General features: G+C 37.0%; 1 protein-coding gene and 1 pseudogene across 2 annotated transcripts; both read right to left on the reverse strand.

Annotated features, from left to right (window-relative positions):
* Positions 1-8,209: 8,209 nt before the first annotated feature.
* Positions 8,210-11,602, reverse strand: LOC149015011 (plant intracellular Ras-group-related LRR protein 4-like). 2 transcript variants are annotated; one of them, XM_089157172.1, is made up of 4 exons: positions 10,397-11,602; positions 9,183-10,111; positions 8,914-9,105; positions 8,210-8,620 (listed from the first exon to the last, which is right to left on the reverse strand). In XM_089157172.1, the coding sequence occupies exons 1-3, from the start codon at positions 11,010-11,012 to the stop codon at positions 8,956-8,958; spliced, it is 1,695 nt and encodes a 564-aa protein (XP_089013298.1). In that variant the 5' UTR covers positions 11,013-11,602; the 3' UTR covers positions 8,210-8,620; positions 8,914-8,955. The 2 variants fall into 2 exon arrangements, with proteins under 2 accessions (XP_089013298.1, XP_089013299.1); XM_089157173.1 differs by having other exon boundaries at positions 8,213-8,620; positions 9,183-10,096.
* A 3,338-nt stretch (positions 11,603-14,940) lies between these two features.
* LOC149015012 (exopolygalacturonase-like) lies at positions 14,941-16,706 on the reverse strand (annotated as a pseudogene).
* Positions 16,707-16,765: the final 59 nt, after the last annotated feature.

The raw sequence follows: 16,765 nt of genomic DNA on the forward strand, positions 1-16,765 counted from the left end.
AGTCAATGAACCATTTCAATCCTGTCAAGGTTTGATTGATTAGAACCTAGGGTTCAGATATATTTTGACCGATTCATCTTCATCAACTGTACATTGATTCAGTTTGAATTGACAAGAACAAAATCATATCACAATTATGAATTTGACACATTAAATTTCTTCACAAATCCTTTCAAACTAAATTTTTTTACCACTATAACTGTGACAATTTATCAACCATCTATTGCTATATAGACATTTCAACAACTTATTTGACATTAATTTCTATAAAAATAATATCATCCTCTTTTTGCCTAATTAAATTGGACAAGTCTCCTAAATAATGGATCTAGATCCTTTTCGTCCCATGTTGCCCGTTGTCTTGTCTGTCTAATTATCGGATGGGCATGTGTAGATTGTTTTAATTGTAAACGTCACATGGAGAGAAATCACACATTTTGAAAGCAAATTGATTCTTCGTTTCAAAACAACCTAATTCTGTTTCAATCTCTTCATCCAATGGGTGTAATTAAACCAATCCACATGTTACCTATCTGCCAGTCAGACGAACAAGACGAAGGACAGAGAGGATCTAGTTTGAATAAGTGGAGTGACCTATGCTTGGTCACATTTTTTCAAGGAGAGAGAATAAAACTAAAATTTTTATGAGAAATACATAAGCTTTTATCCTTGAGAGTAGGGGTGTAAATGGATAACCGAAATCTGCTTCCGAATTTGCATATGCATTTGTTTAGGGGTATCCAAATCTCTCCGATTATTAATAGGATGCGAATACGGTATATGCCCCTTTCTTACCGGCTATTATCATCCGATAAAATTATCAAATAAAGTTACTCATTTGAATTTGTTTTCTTATTTTTATACACCTTTCATTTGAAATGTGTGACTATTTTTCTAGATTCTCTACTAAAATAAATACCAAACTTACTAAATTCTTGAATTTCAAACTTAACCCTCACAAATAAAATGGTAAAGATATCAACATGGTAGTTGAAAACTTGTATTTATACCCATTTAGAATAATCTATTTGAGAAAAATAATTATCCGATTGTCATCCGAATCCGATTGAATCCGTAAGAAAACCGATAGGATATTATCCGGACTTGTCCGAATATAATAGGATGCGGATATGGTATTACCACTATCCGATCCGAATCTGATCCGCTTACACTACTACTTGAGAGTACACTTTCCCTTACTAATTATATAATAGGGTATACAAAGCAGTGGATCCCATGTAAAGTATCTGATATGGGGAGATTTCTACTCGACTGGATCTAGTCGGGTATGAGGCTAAACGTGATTCTAGGTCGGAACTGTTGCCGAACAGTTGAGTCAAAGCATTACGTACGCTAGACTTATTTGGCAACAACGCCCAAGATGGAAGGTCAACTCAGGGATGATTTTGCGGGACCAACGACAGGGGAGCACAATCTTAGGAGAGACAACAACCCTCGTCAGGAAAACTTACCAAATACAGAAAAGGTAATATATAAAATATAAAAGCAAGGACTCACCCCTCCGGTAAGCATCCAATAGATTCTAAACATAGTCTTGTGTAGCTCTTGCACGAGATCTTAACATATTCACTGTCTGACTTAGCCATCGGAGGCGGCTACTCTGCACACGAGCCGGCCCGCGTCTAACATTTCTTGCAGGGCTCATCGTCCCGAGAACGAGAGGAGGCTTAGTCGGAATCAGAGATATAACTGTGACGCATCAATATCTATATTACTTTAATTAAATTGATTAAATCCTATATTTATTAGGATTAATTCCTAATGTTTATGAAAACCTCAACAAAGAACCCACAATGTACATGTATGTATTAATTAAAGAGGACCTCTCCATACATGAGAAATCTTGCATCTCCTTAATTAAAGGTTCATCAAGAGACCTTAAGAGTTAAGACAAGTAAAATCTGGGGTTATAGTCACCTTAACTACGAAAAACCTGTTGCAATCGCACATGGTTTCCTCTACCTTATGGTTTTGTTAAAGTCAACACAGACACATTGTGGTCAGAGAATCCAAAGAAGGGAGGAGCAAGATCATGAGGGAAAGCCTCTATGGGCTTCATCGTTCCCAGAAAACTACAATTCTGCAGAAGAAGGAGAGATGATAGCATTTAGAACAGGTCTCTTCGAGGCATTGAGGTGTGGATTTGCTTAGGTCCCCTAATTGAGTCTCAAACAGCTTCTCAAATATCTGTTAGTAGACTTGTGATGCGTCACAGTTATAGTTCTGGTTCCAACTAAGCCCCTTCTAGCGGTCGAGACGATAAATCCTGCAAAAAAGGTTAGACGCGGGCCGGCTCGTATGCCGGGCAACTGCCTCCGATGGCTAAGTCAGACGGTGAACATATTAAGATCCCGTGCAAGAGCTACACAAGATAATGTTCAGAATGTATTGGTTGCTTTACGGAGGGGTGAGCCTTTGCTTTTATAGTGTATGCATTACCTTTTCTAGATTTGGTAAGATTACCCGACGAGGGTTGTTGTTTCTCCTGAGATTACGCTCCTTGTCGTTGGTGCTCAATCATGCTTTGAGTTGACTTTCCATCTTAATTATTGTTGCCATATAAGCCTAGCGCAAGAAACGCCCAGCCTAAGACGGTCGGCAACCATCCTGACCTAGAGTTTGGTTCAGGCCCGAGTCTAATTCAGTCGGGTAGAAATCTTCCCGTATGAAGTTGCATCCACCGAAAACTCTGGAGCCTCTAATTCAAGACATTCCGTTCCTTAATGAGAAATTTGAGCATTGCCTCTTCTTATATTCCTAGGAGTTCCAATGTAGGAGCGGATCTCGAGGCACCTTTCGGTGTTAGACATGAAAAAATGGTTGTTTTTCAGTCTATGGTTGGTTGAGTTATGCTCGCCTTCCACTCCTCCTCACTTTGAATGAAGAATGGATATTCCAAAAATATTAAAAAAAAAAAAAAAAAAAAAAAAACATAAAAAAGATCGGGTCGAGTTAAAACAAAAACCTAATTTTAAGAATTCTTAAAAATTAGAGAATACCAATATTATTTACGGATAATTATTAATATGTCGGACTTCAACAAAATCACTAATTGACCCTCTACACTTTGCAGAATTATCACCAAACCCCTCTAGCTTTACATATTTACTATCATCAAACCCCTTATCGTTTGCTTTGTTTGTTAAATGATGACGTGGAATGATTTTTTTTTTTTTGGGTAAATCAACCTTTATTCTAAAAGAAGAGAGCAAGATAAGTTTGAGTTACAAAGTATGGATAACCAAGTGGTTAAATATGTCAGTCAATCCTATTCGGCAATGAGACTGCCTTTCTAGTAAGGAAGTTAGCACAACTGTTAATCTCCCTACGACAAATGTAATGGATTTTTTTTTCTGGTGAAGATGTAAGAATGGATTTAGAAACAATACTGGAGAAAATATTTATAATAAGAATGTAAGGAAAACACCATCAAGCGAGAGAGACCACAGTAGAAAAGAGTAAAGTTGTTTCACTAGATAAAAATATAAAGTTTCTCCTAAAAAATGAAAAAAAAGTAAAGTGGGTGAATGATTGTGATCACTTTTTTTTTTTAATAGAAAAATTGACAGTTAATTTATTGCTTGAATTCATGATGATATATATAAATTTTTTTGGTATGAAATTCATGATGATATTTGAGATAAGAAAATAAATGGTATTGAATGGCACCAAGCTGATCAAGGCTCTTAACCATTGTAGAAGTCTAGTATACCATGGCGAGATGCATGACTATTCTATATAATTTTTCTTTTGCAATGGAAAATTAAATATTGATTTATTCAATTAATATCAATTGCATGATTGCCAAGGGTATGGTCTTCATTCTAAAGATGTGTGATCTATGTATTTTACATTCTGTATCTAAAACTTTTCTTGTTGAATAGAAAGAGCATCGTTGAATTGAGATACAAGTTTTTATTTTTATTTTTCACTTAAAAATACTACTAGTGTGGATTTTTATAAGTAAGTTTTTTATGATATTTTTCTTCAATTTCGACTTAAAATTTATCGTAAACCCATAGTTGTAGGCTTGTGGCATGCATATTCTACTTGTGTCGAAGCCTTCGGCACTGAATATGCCATTTTGTTTGAAAGCGTTTTTTTTGGGTAATTACTTGATTATGTTTATTATTTTCTGTATGATCTACTATCGAGGGGGTTCTAATCAAGATATTGATGTCAGATTTTGAAGCTCCAACCGAGAGGGTGAGAGTTGCATTTCCAATGAAAATCGATAATAGTCATTCAAAATAGGCTTGATTGGGGTCGGAAAATGGTTGAGAGTTCGGAAAGGCTGATGATACCAAAGTAATGCATATAAACTATAGGTAAGAAATCTCATATGCTGGTTTATGTTCTATATGCTTTAATACAATCTTATGCGTTTCCAATTTCTCACTATGGATCAGAACATTTTTAGCCGGCGGAGGATGGGACATTTGAGGAGCAAAATTATTATGTTGTATCTAACCCAGAGACTAAGAAGTGTCGCATTGGAGTGGTGGTTAGGGATGGGCTAGGGAGGATTCATTTAGCAAAGTCCGTTATGCATTACTTCACATGGAATGTGGTGGGGAAGGTGTCTCCATCAGCTACGCTGTTCTAGGAAGAGCTGCCTCAAACAAATGCACACTTGTTTATTGAATCTGATTGCCTTAGGTGGTAGAATTCATTATGAGTCTTGATTATGGGTCTCTCTCTTTATTTTCAACAGACAAAAGTAGATATCTCTTTTCCTTGTTTCAACCTTGTAATTTTTACTTCTACCAAGGAAGGAAAAAAAAAACTTGTGATCAAGTTTTTTTTTTGGAATAGGTAGCGGATAATATTAGAAAAATAATGTACAAAAATTACATTTGATAATAAATTTTTCCCTCTGCATCATCACGGACAATATCTGTGAGGGCAGAAGGTATTCCCCCTGGATCAAAATGGATCAACGACGCCTCAAGAAAGAGGCTAGCCAAAAAATCCTTTATTCTTAAAAACAAGCTATTTCCTCGGCAAATGTTCTAGTTAGGAGAATGGTCTATGATATATGATTGAATGGCAACTAGAGAAGAGAGAGTAAATATTATACGAATGTCAATGGTTTATTTTTTATTATTTTTTAAAAAAAGATAGCTGTGTATTAGAAAGAAGAAAAAAAAGTTACAGTTTTAAAGCACACTTTATCGTTAGTTGTGTCGAATTCCTAGGCGTAACGGTTCGAAATCCCTACATGATGCATGAATTTGGCTTAGGACATAAGGCTCACCCTTAGCAAGGGAGAACGGACAACAATGTGTTGAACTACTTCAACAAGCCTGCGCGTGAGGTATCCAACATCTGATGTTTGGACAGCTGTATCCACAACCCCCTTGCGGGCTCCGTAGCAGGAAATGATATATTCTGTTAAAGAGAGTCCTTCTACAATCTAAAATAAGTATTTCTTTCAGCATCATCTTTTATTATACGAGACAATTCCGGTAAGGAATGAGGAGAGAGAAATTTCATGTACATATGGGTAAAGCCCACCCAAAAAATCTGTCCCAGCATTAAGCTCACGGACAACATGATGAAGCCCATATTGGCATAACCATTTCAATGAGTCTCGGATGTCATAGACATCCTCTGTTGCATACCATGGTATGATAAACCTACTTAAAATCATATGAATCAAACAAATCTGGACTCTCTGGATAGAATGTTCCAAAGCTAGCACTAGTCCTCGACGAATGGCTGTGAACTCCATGCAAAGAACATTTGTCTAGACACCTACTAGCAATCGATCATGTTGAGAAGTCTCTTTTGAAAGTATTGTCATTGATCCTTGATTAATTAATTGATTGTAATGAAAAAATAGAGGTTTACTCCTTACTAACAGGAGAAAATTCAAAAAAAGAAAAGAAAAATATCAAAACTCTTTGGACTTGATGATTAGAGTTAGAAAATCGAGAATGGAATGACCAAATGAATAATACAGTTGTTTATCATTACTGGCTGTCAGAACTTGGAGAAAATAGAGAAATTAACTTAAAGATTATATGATTATATTTAATGCATGCTGTACATGAAAATCATTGGATGAATCAAAACCAAGAAAAGCTTCCAGTTTTCAAATCAATACCGAATTAATTTATTCTATTAGAATGTTTTGATTTTCAGCTTCCTATCTGAAGATTCTGAACCGACCCCCTTAGTAAAATCGATCAAGATGATTACATCCATAAACCCATTAAAAGATCATTAAGAGAGAAAAAAAAAAAAAAAAAAAAAACTAAAAAGATTGAAACTTTTGAGTCTGAAAATTTGAAATTCAGAAATCCATAATGGGATTACCAAACCTATAAGCAAAGGATCTGCTACGATAGAAATCCTCATCTTCCTCTTGCCAATTCCCATCGTCGAAGTTCTGGGCGTAACTCAACCCATCGTACTTCAATTGGGTTTTCTTTCCTCTTAATCTCTTACCCCTACCAATCCTTCTCTTCAGTTGCAGAGAAACCCATTTCATCTTTCTTACGGACACCATCATCAATCTCCGCCTCTTTCTCTTTAATCTCATCGCAATTCTCCTCGTCGCCACCCACATTCTCCTCGCAATACCCAGACTCGGCTTCACAGAGGGAGAAAACCCCTTAAGCAAACTTGTTGTCTCCATCACCACTGCTTAATTCGATCACTTCTTTTACAACCCAACTTGAGAATTTGCTTTTAGTAATCAGAAATCGCGGAAGAATTTCATGGAGTGTTTCTTGTTTTGCAGTGGAGGTTATGAGAATTTCTTCATTGGCACATCTTAATTTAGTAATTTTGTGTGTGGTAATTCTCATTAATTATGCATTTATTTTTGGCTAAAGTGTAGCTGAATGCATAGATTGACTTGACTGAACACTCGTTGATATATTACCGTCAAATCTTTAGAATTAAGTTTGAACTGTTCTAAAGTTTTAGATTTTTCCCACTACTTACGGGTAATTTTCATCACCAGTTATTGCCATTTTTTTTTTTTTTGAGAAACTCAAGTAACCTCCGCCGGATTTTAACCACTTCATCCCTTACTTTTCTCTCTCCTATTTCGCGTGTTTGCTGTCTCCCTTTCCACCTCCGGCAACACCGATTCACCACGGGCACCAATGCCTCCTATCTCATTTTATAGTTTTCCTCTTCAGCTCCGGCAACACCAAGGGACGATAATTCATGGAGCTGGAAAACGCGTGGTGGAACCAACAGATCAAGAGTTGGAATAGAACCATAAAAGGGCTTCCAAATGGAGAAGTTGTACCAATTGAAGATACAAGGAAAGCAAAGAAGAAGATGACTGGTGAGAAGGAGGAGGAGGAGGTAGTGGAATAACAAAACAAGGAGAGACACCCAAGAACCACGTCCTTCTGCTGCTCGGATCTTCTCTAGTTGGGCAACCCTGAGGCCTCTTTGTGGGATTTTCTTCTTGGAAGAACAATCTCCCCCATTATTACTACCACCACCACAACCTCCACCGATGTTATTTTTATATTTTTGGTGTTGTTGTTCTTCTTGTACCATTCTTCTGCGCTGCCATCTAACTACAGGTTCATTGATGACTAACCCAAGATTCATTGATCGTTTCCAAAGAGACAACAATAGAAGTTTAAAAGAGAAAAATTAAGAATATTGTTCGACAATTTAGATTTAGCTAAGAGATTCACATGTCTTCCCGTTATTTTTTATAGTAGTGATTCTTTTCACCCCTATTATTTGTTCAAGGAATCCTATGCTCAGTATTTCCTAAATGGCATTTTGCAAATTACATGAATTGCCCCTTATCAGATGCCTTTTTTTCCTACAATTATCATTTTTTTAACTTTAATAATTAGAAAATGGCCTATGAATCAGTGCATGTGTCAACAAAAGCATAATTAGAGATCATACGTTTTGATGCCCAATTCAAAGCTAAAAATAGGAGATGAGAAAAGGGTGGGAGAAAGAAATATGTAGAATGGAAGTTCGAACCCAAAACCTTCTTGAACTTAGGCTACCACCAATTTGGTTAAAAGTCCAAGCTGATTCTCGCTTAGGCCTGCACTGAGAATCAAAGCATTTTGGGTTAGTTAAGTTATGGCCAATCTTCCAATCACAACCGATTGGAAGGACAAATTTTCCCAAAATTCAGGTGAGAATAAGACATTTAGTTTGAGTACTCATCAAGGAATGCATCAGATACTTTACTGTAAAGAAGATTTTCTTTTTCAATCTAAAATTCAGCAGATGAATGGACAATAGGAGACTCCAAACAGATTGCATCAAGGCCATGGGTGTGAAATACAATGCCCAATTCAAAGCCAAATCTTTAACTGAAATTTCCTTGAAAAGGAAAAGAGTATAGAATATCTCTTAGATGGATTTTATGATGAATAATGGTGAAAAGGGCATATATATATATATCTATTCATTTAACAATTGATGAGCGAGGAATACAACACTTGAGTTGAATATCTGATACCATTTTGATGACAAAAAGATAGTAGTGATAAAACAACGGATGATGAGAAATAAACTGCATAGCTCCCACTTCTTGGACCTGGGGGATTACTTGTATTGATAAGAGCTTCCATCAAACTTCTGAAACCCAATCTCCCTGCAAAAATGGGTGAGAGAAAGAATCAGATGAGAGATGATGAAATGACATGATATGATATGAAGTGTAATAATGTGATACATGAAAAATGTTGAGTGATATTCTTCAGTTGAGTAAACACACACAAGCAACTGTTCCATTGGGTGCATCAAGAACAGAGTTTGATCTTCTACATCAACTTACGGAGATCATATTTTATTGCAATGCTTGGTAATGCTAAAGACTTTTAGATCTATATAAAGCTGCACCAGGACAAGGCCACATTAATCAGAAGATAAGCAAAGGAAAATTACCCAGAAGAGTGCAATGTTCAATCCTTTTTCAAGCTTGCAATATTAGGCTTTCACATAGTGCAGACCACCATCATGCTTCTTTTTGTTAGGCCTTGAAAACAAGCAGAATTGAGTGCAGTTCTTTTTTCGCTTGATTGGTTGTACTTTGTTGTCCCTCCTCATGATGAGTTCAGTCATGTATTCAATGACTGCCTGGAAACACAAAACTGTGGTCAGCCTTGAAAGTGGCATCTATGCAAAAACCGAAAACTGCTAAGAAACTGAATTACCCGCACTCCCTTTTCTGCAACATGCCTAGGTGGTACTTCCAGAGGATTTTCTTCTGCACGAAGCACCCGTAACCCTGACAGCATCACCAAAGATTCTGGAAGGACCCGAATCTGATTGTTGCTGATATCCAGCTCTTCCAGCTTCTCAAGTTTCCCAATAGACCGCGGTAGCCACTGTAGGTTAGCGAAATTGCTCCCTACGTTCATCTTGACTAGGGTAGTCACAAGGCACAAGCTCTCTGGTACCACTTCAAGCTCATTGAAGCTAACATCAAGCTCCTTCAAGTTGGTTAGGGATGCCATTGTGGTAGGCAGTTGTCTGATGTTATTATACCTAACAGAGAGAAGTTCAAGTGATGCAATCCTCCCTACAGCTTCTGGAATGGCTTTCAGCCGGTTATAGTCTGCTCTTAGCTCAACAAGGGATGCACATTTGCCAATAGCATATGGGATTTCTTCAATATTGTTTGTCTCAATCTTCAACTTCTTCAAGTGGATAAGGTTTCCAATTGACTCGGGGAGCAATGACAGCTTGTTTGAGCTCACATCAAGCTCCTCAAGACAACATAATCTGCCAATTGCAGCAGGCAGGGAGGTGAATCCATTCCCTCCTAAGTTCAGATAAACCAGGCTAAAGAGATCTCCAATGCATTCTGGTAGTTCAGCTATCTTGTTTGAGCGCAGGTCTAGTTTTGTCAGCAAATAAAGGTTTCCGATTGTGGCTGGCAAAGCTGCAATCCGGTTCTCAGACAAATCAAGAGTGACTAAGCCCGATAACTTCCCTATCGAGTCCGGTAACCATTGTATCTGATCCATCAATTTGTGCTGGAGGTTGAGTTCCTTGGTACCTTTCTTCGAGGTGACCTCAATCAGACTGGCTAGTTTAATCAAACTTAACTTCTCACCATCTTGAGCTGCACTCCACAATACTTTTAAGGCATAAGAAAACTAACTAGAACACAGTATTTTCTAGTAAATAAATTAATAATTGATATTTATCACAATATATCCAAAGAACCCAATTGCACCAATAATCCACAAACACTTCAAAGGAGAGCTAGCAGAAATGTCTGTATATTTAAAACATCATCTCTCCAGAGACCTGGTTCAAATAATTTGGAATACAAATGACTCATCGTTCTGGAGAATGGAAAGGATCCAAGGAACAAGTAGCAGAGATAAGAACCAAATTTGTTGGGGAAGTATAAACTCACCAGAAGTAGATACATATTTGAGAGATGAATCCAAGACATGGGGTCCAGATGGAACAATTTGAACTCCTTCACTGCAATATGATGCTTTCGACTTTTTCAAATAACTATCATCTCTAAGAAACATCTCAGAACCCCTTAGAGAGTCTTTCCCAGTACAGAACACAGATGAAGCAACTGAAGATTCAGGACCAGCAACAGATACAGAAGCATTACTTGCAGAGTAACTGCTAGAAGTTGAACCGTTAGAGCAATCTGGTGGATAAGAATTGGAGGAGGAAGAAATGCAATTTAAGGCTCTCTGTATTAATTCATCAAATAAGGCGTGGATGTTTTCAAGTTCAAGCAGTTGCACAGCTTCTCTCTTCTGTTCTTTACCCTGGAAAAGCACTAAATTCCTCTGCATCTCTTGCATTATAGAGAACAACTCATCTGGGATATTGGGGCCCTTCCTCTTCTTAGATATTACATCTATTCTGAATTGTTCTTCTTTCTCAACATTCAAGATCAAGCACTTAGCAGCTCCAACCTCATCCACGCCAGGCCTCATTGGCAAAGATTTGTGAGCTCTCATAATCTCCCCAACAACCTCTTCAGTGGATTGGAAAAAGGAACCCATGATGATTGATTCTAGAACAACTGAACAAAATGTATGGAACCTAAATAGAAAAAGCACCAAAACCAAGGACCTGAATACCCAGATCCAAAAAATGAGACAAAACTCTGCGTTGTTCTGGAGAAAATTTTCCCTAAGTAGTACCCAGCATTTACGAAATCAAAAAGGAGAGAATGACCGAGGAAAAGGAGAAACTGAAAACCTGAATCACTTACTAATAACTTCCATAAACATACTGCACTATGAATCCAGAAACAGACCAAAACCCATTGACCGATAACATCTGGGAAACAACATAACGGGAAAATTCGAAATGACAGAAAAGAAGAAAAGGGGAAAAAGAATAGAGTAGAATGAAAATTCTTAGCGCCCTTCAATGAATTTCTTCATTTTAGCAGCAGAAGCCAACTGAAAATGCAGGACTAACACATAAAAATCCTCATCTACAGATCAAATACAATAAAAATTCGAGGAGATTTCTGTGTTATTCCTGAGAAATCTAGCTCAATCCAATGCTCCAACTCTGCAACTTCCGCTTTTAAATGTGGGTTCGTGTTAATTTATTTGTTTGTTACCATTGTGATCGAGTAGTCTTTAAAATCTGTTTGAAGATTTGACAGAAACCGAAAAAACGAGTAAGGCCAACAAGTTTTGAAAAGTCTTTTTCTTCGTCTCTGTAGGGTCGTCAGAGATCTTTTCCATTCCGAGATTGTCCTCAACGTTTGATTAGAATAACGAAATTGCCATGAGACTGTGACAAAGCCGGTCCAATTCCAGCTCATGTTCTCTCCATCTCTTAGTTTAAAGCGATTCTTCCGAATGGAAGTTTGAGTCCGGATGAGAGCGGAGAGAATAATGTGCTCTGCTGATGCTTCTCAACCACACAACAATGAGGGTCGGATTTACGTTGAATCCATTGTAAGTCGTATCTTTTATCTATTTTGTTATGTTCAAAGCTGGATCTGATTCTTGTTGTGTGGTACAGAAGTGTAAGAAAAATACATTGTTCTCTTCTGACCGATGGATGATCCAGACTCAGTATCGAGAACTGACGGAATGGTCAAATGGTCAACGTATTCCGACAATGTAGAATATCCAGGAGATCATCCACGGACCAGGAAAATAGGAATTCTGTGGCATTTTCGTTATTTGATTGTTCACTGAGGGCAAATCAGTCATTTGAACATGAATCGGATTTGGACAACCCGGTCACCATTGTAAAGGAACACGTGTTTTTACAGGTAGATCATGTCAAAAAGTTGCCAGCTGCATCCAGCTGGCGCTTTTATTGCTCAGTAATAAAAATGATGCTTTGATTAGTGAGTCGATATTTCAATTTATATGATTATTTACCCAAAAAAAAAAAATTTATATGAATAGATGGTCGACCTTTGTAGAAATATTTTCTTTTTGGGATAATTAGGGTGTCAATCGGTATGATTTCGGTACTTTGGTATGGTACCAATTTTGAATATTGAAAATTAGAAATTTATTGTACTAAATTTACACAGTACGGTTCAGTTTCAAGAATTGTAAAAACGGTTTGGTATGATTTCAGAATTAAATCAGTACGAAAAAACGGTTTAAACACGGTATTTTTGGTACAAACCAACCCATGTGACTTTTGTTATTAGTTCATTAAGATTCAAAAAAAATTGCGATCAAATAATCGATAGAATTTGATAGTAATAGAGACAAAAAAAAATAAATATAATTAATAGAGACAAAACCTACATACTGTAGTATTAGTATTTTAATTGTAATAGAGTGAATGAGTGAATGACAAAATGAAAATTTGAAATAGAGAATTATGGATAAGGTAAAAGGTAAAGTATTTTAATTGTAAAATTACATTTATATATTTTAATTTGATACGGTTTTGGTACATACTGATAGTATTAGTACCTGATATAGGAACCGTATCGAAGAAATTCAGTTTTGGTACATATCGTATCAAATTTTGAACGGTGTGGTATGGTGCTATTTTAGATGGTGCGGTTATTTTGGATTTCAAGGAGTTGAATCTAGATTAGATGAATAAAAAATAAAAATCTCAAAGTTATTTAGGGGGTTCTAAAAAATATAAAGATGCCACGTTATTAACAGAGCTTAACGAGTCCGGATAGTCTCTTCTAGGGGTTAGGGATGGAGTTTTTTATTATTATTTATTTTAATATTTTATTATTTTTTACTTGTGAGTTCCATATAATTTGTGGTTATAATACCATCAGAACCCGTCAGGAGAGATGATCCACATTGGCAAGGGGCATTAGTATTTTAAGCAAAGTATAAGATTGGATTAGTAATTTCAAATAGTATAGGGGGATCAAATAATAATTAAACTATAGTATAAGGGAGCACTAATAATTATCTCTTTCGTTTTTCATTAAATGGTGATGTTATCCACACAGAAATTAAACAATGATTAATAGAGGATTCACGAGCTCGACTCTTGCCTCTTGGCCACTAAAAATCTTTTTTCGAAAAATTTTCAGCACCACCCCTTGAGTTATCCCCTAAAATTAATGTCATCCCCTAAGTTATCTAATTTATCAATCAGATCCCCCCTATAGGGAAAATATATCAAGGATACTTAGTCCATTAGGAAATCACAATTATGTGCTGATGTAAACAAGTTAATTATTTCAAAAGGACATGAATAATCTTGAACTAAAAAACCTTACCCTCAACCAATTTTTTCATCTAGTAAGTTTGAGATATGATCGTACAAAAAAAAAAGTCTGAGCTCTTTCATGGTGATCAGAGCTCTTGCTGCTGAACTTTAGAACTCAACAAAGGATTCAAGAAGAGGATCAAAACCTCTGATAAAGTTGAAAACCAAGACTTTAATACCAAAAAATGAAGAACTAAATCAATGGATTTGAAGTAGATTCTTGGCCTTCCGCCTTAAGTTGCAGAGGTTTGAAGCTTCACACTGCACATTCACTTGCGTTAGTGTGAGGGAATTTTTTGACAAGTTCTTATTTTTTGTTCTTTTTGTAAATTTGTTTGGTAGATCGAATAAAAGTAAGAACCCTTACCAAAAAATAAGGATAAAGATAAAATAAAAGAAATCAGAATGAAAGAAAGATGTGATTTTGTTTAGTTTGGTAAGTTTTTTTTTTTTCCTCGTATTTATTTTGGTAGGTTAAAAAAAAAAGTGTTTCATACATGTGGGTTCCCTTAGTGGACCACAAACTAATGTTGGGTCCCCTTAGCGTAATACATTACGTGTGGGTCCCAACTAGACTAACATTGTTAGCCGCCGTTAAGTATATTCAAATTTCAAACGGAGAAGGACCAAAATGCCCTCATATTATTTAATACATTGTGTTATTGTATATATTAACCATAAAATTAACGCTTAATGACCAATTATCTCTTTTTAAAACCATATATTAATTTTCTCCCCCCTCCCAAAAAAAAAAAAAAAAAGCCCATATATTAACACAATGTATTAAATAACCTAAGGGGCATTTTGGTCCCTTCACGTTTGAAATTTGAATATACTTAATCACGACAAATACTGTTAGTTTGACTGGGACCCACACATAATATATTACATTATAAGGGGACCCAACCTTAGTAAAGAAATAAACGAAATCCAAAAGGACACAAAGGTATCTTCATCATAAAATTTATTGAATTAACTGTTAACCAACTAAGTGTTCTTAGTTGGTTATACATAGGGAAATTGGGGGATGGAGATATTACATATGCCACCGGCGCAGGCTGAACCCACGACCTCTCACTTTCGAGAGAAGTCAGGTTCCTGGCCATCCTACTAACCCTCCATTGGCTAAGGGAGGCATAGATTAAAATTATGGTAAAAAAGTCCTTGAATCGGTATATTCCACCTGGCAAGATGTTAGATTTCAGTGGGCCCCCCGGGGGAGATATTCACCCTCTGGAGAGGAGCCGAACCCTATGTTTACAGGGTGGATTTACATGTGGAGGAATCGGGTTCCAATATATTTGGCATTGACATGCGACACGTTGACGTAGTTGCGGTTCCTCCTGTTTGCGGGTTCCAAGTGAATATCTTCAAGATTCACATTCTTACATGGCACCCCTTGGCTACACTCCAATGTCACCGCCACTGGAGAAGCTGAAGTTCCTGTAATGTGCCTGAAGGACACGTCACTCAACGCAACTTTTGATGGTGCCTGCAATATTAATCCATTTGTCATGTTCCAAAGTGTTTGTTAAAACGCCTCAACGAAGCAAAAAAGTTGCAGCAATGAACGAATTTGGGGGTTTCTAGCTACTAACCTTTTCATCACATTTGGCGTAAGGACAATATGTCTGGTCGATGATGATTGGATTAGTAACACTTTTCATTTCAATGTGTTCAAAGGTCATGTTAGAAGCCGCATTTGGCGTCGGGTGAGTTTTGCCATGTCTTGATCCTAATTCCATTCGTTGTTCCACTTAATTTACAATTTTCAACAGTAAGCCCTCTCACATCACCTTCCTTCGGGTATTTCCCCAAGCTTCCAACACTACAAGAAGCAATCAAATCAACAAAATTCATGAATGAATTTGAGGTTTTGTAGCAGGATTTAAGATCAAGATCGATTCATGCACCAACCTGATGCCGTGACCAGGTCCGCAGGTGACACCATTGATGTGGACATTGGAATTGGCTTGTCCGATGGAGATGCAATCATCGCCGGTACCAATTACAGAATTAGAGATGCTAACACCACTGCTTCGTTCTATGTGGATTCCATCTGTGTTAGGGCTATCTCCTGGTGCAGTGATTGTGATATCGCTCCCTTGGAAGTCTCGTGCCCGGTGAGCAAAGCAATGTGGAAGAACTTGCTATTTAAAGACTTTATCCCCTTCACTATTGTTTTGGTCATGCTAACAAACTTCACACTCTGCAACAAAATAAGTTACCTTTGTTAATGAAACCCTAACGATAGATTACACAAAACCAGCAAGTAAAATAGTTGAATCCATATCCACTTACTGTTGGAAGAACTTTACAATCTTTGAGACTTTTAGGGCATTTATTGGCAGGCCATGATACAGCGCCTTGGCCATCAAAAGTCCCACCTCCGGTCAATGTCAATCCGGTCACCCATCCAAACTCGACCCAGTCATCCGAATCATACTTGCTCAAATCCGTGATTGCCTTCAAGTCACCCTGTACAGATAATCGAAAAACCTCATGTTAGGGGACAATCCAATGTGTTTTGAGAAGAAAGAAATGATTTTTTTGCTATAGAAATACACCTGCATCTGGACAGTAAGGGAACCGGTGTTTTTGCAGGGCCCCTTGAATTTAAGGGGACCAACTAAGAAGCTTCCTTTTGGTATGGAAAGTGTCGCTGAACCCGAAGATTGACATGTTTCCTTCCAAGCCGCCATGAAAGCCTGCACAATTTAGGGTTCATAATCTCTCTCTGCAAACCCAGAAAAGAAAAAAAAAAAAAAAAAAAAAAAAAAAAAAAAAAAAAAAAAAAAAAGAATGAGAATTAAGAATTGAGGATTGATTACGTTGGTATCGTCGCTTCGTCCATCTCCTTTAGCGCCATAACGCATAACGTCGAAAGTGCCGGCGGAGCCACCTGGTGCAGCTGTTGTTTCTTTAGGGGTCGGTGCAACTGCTTTTTCTTCAAGGATTCTTTCTCCATTAACAGTCCAGGTAAAAGAAGTTAAGAAAAGCCAGAAGAGAATAGCACCTTGCATAATTCTTCCCTTTTTTATTTGGCTTTTTCTTTTTCTTTTTTCCTGGATGGAATTTAATT

The sequence above is a fragment of the Hakea prostrata genome, chromosome 5, assembly GCF_041222555.1.
Source record: "Hakea prostrata isolate BN-2017 chromosome 5, UWA_Hpros_2, whole genome shotgun sequence".
In the NCBI taxonomy this organism is placed as follows: Eukaryota; Viridiplantae; Streptophyta; class Magnoliopsida; order Proteales; family Proteaceae; genus Hakea; species Hakea prostrata.

Bases quoted from the DNA above. Each gene is read 5' to 3' on its own strand.
- LOC149015011 (XM_089157172.1), bottom strand. From the start codon at position 11,012: ATGGGTTCCTTTTTCCAATCCACTGAAGAGGTTGTTGGGGAGATTATG. The intron at 10,112-10,396 runs GTGAGTTTATAC...ATGCCTTAAAAG, and splicing joins CAAATATGTATCTACTTCTG to TATTGTGGAGTGCAGCTCAA. The intron at 9,106-9,182 runs GTAATTCAGTTT...TTGTGTTTCCAG, and splicing joins TTGCAGAAAAGGGAGTGCGG to GCAGTCATTGAATACATGAC.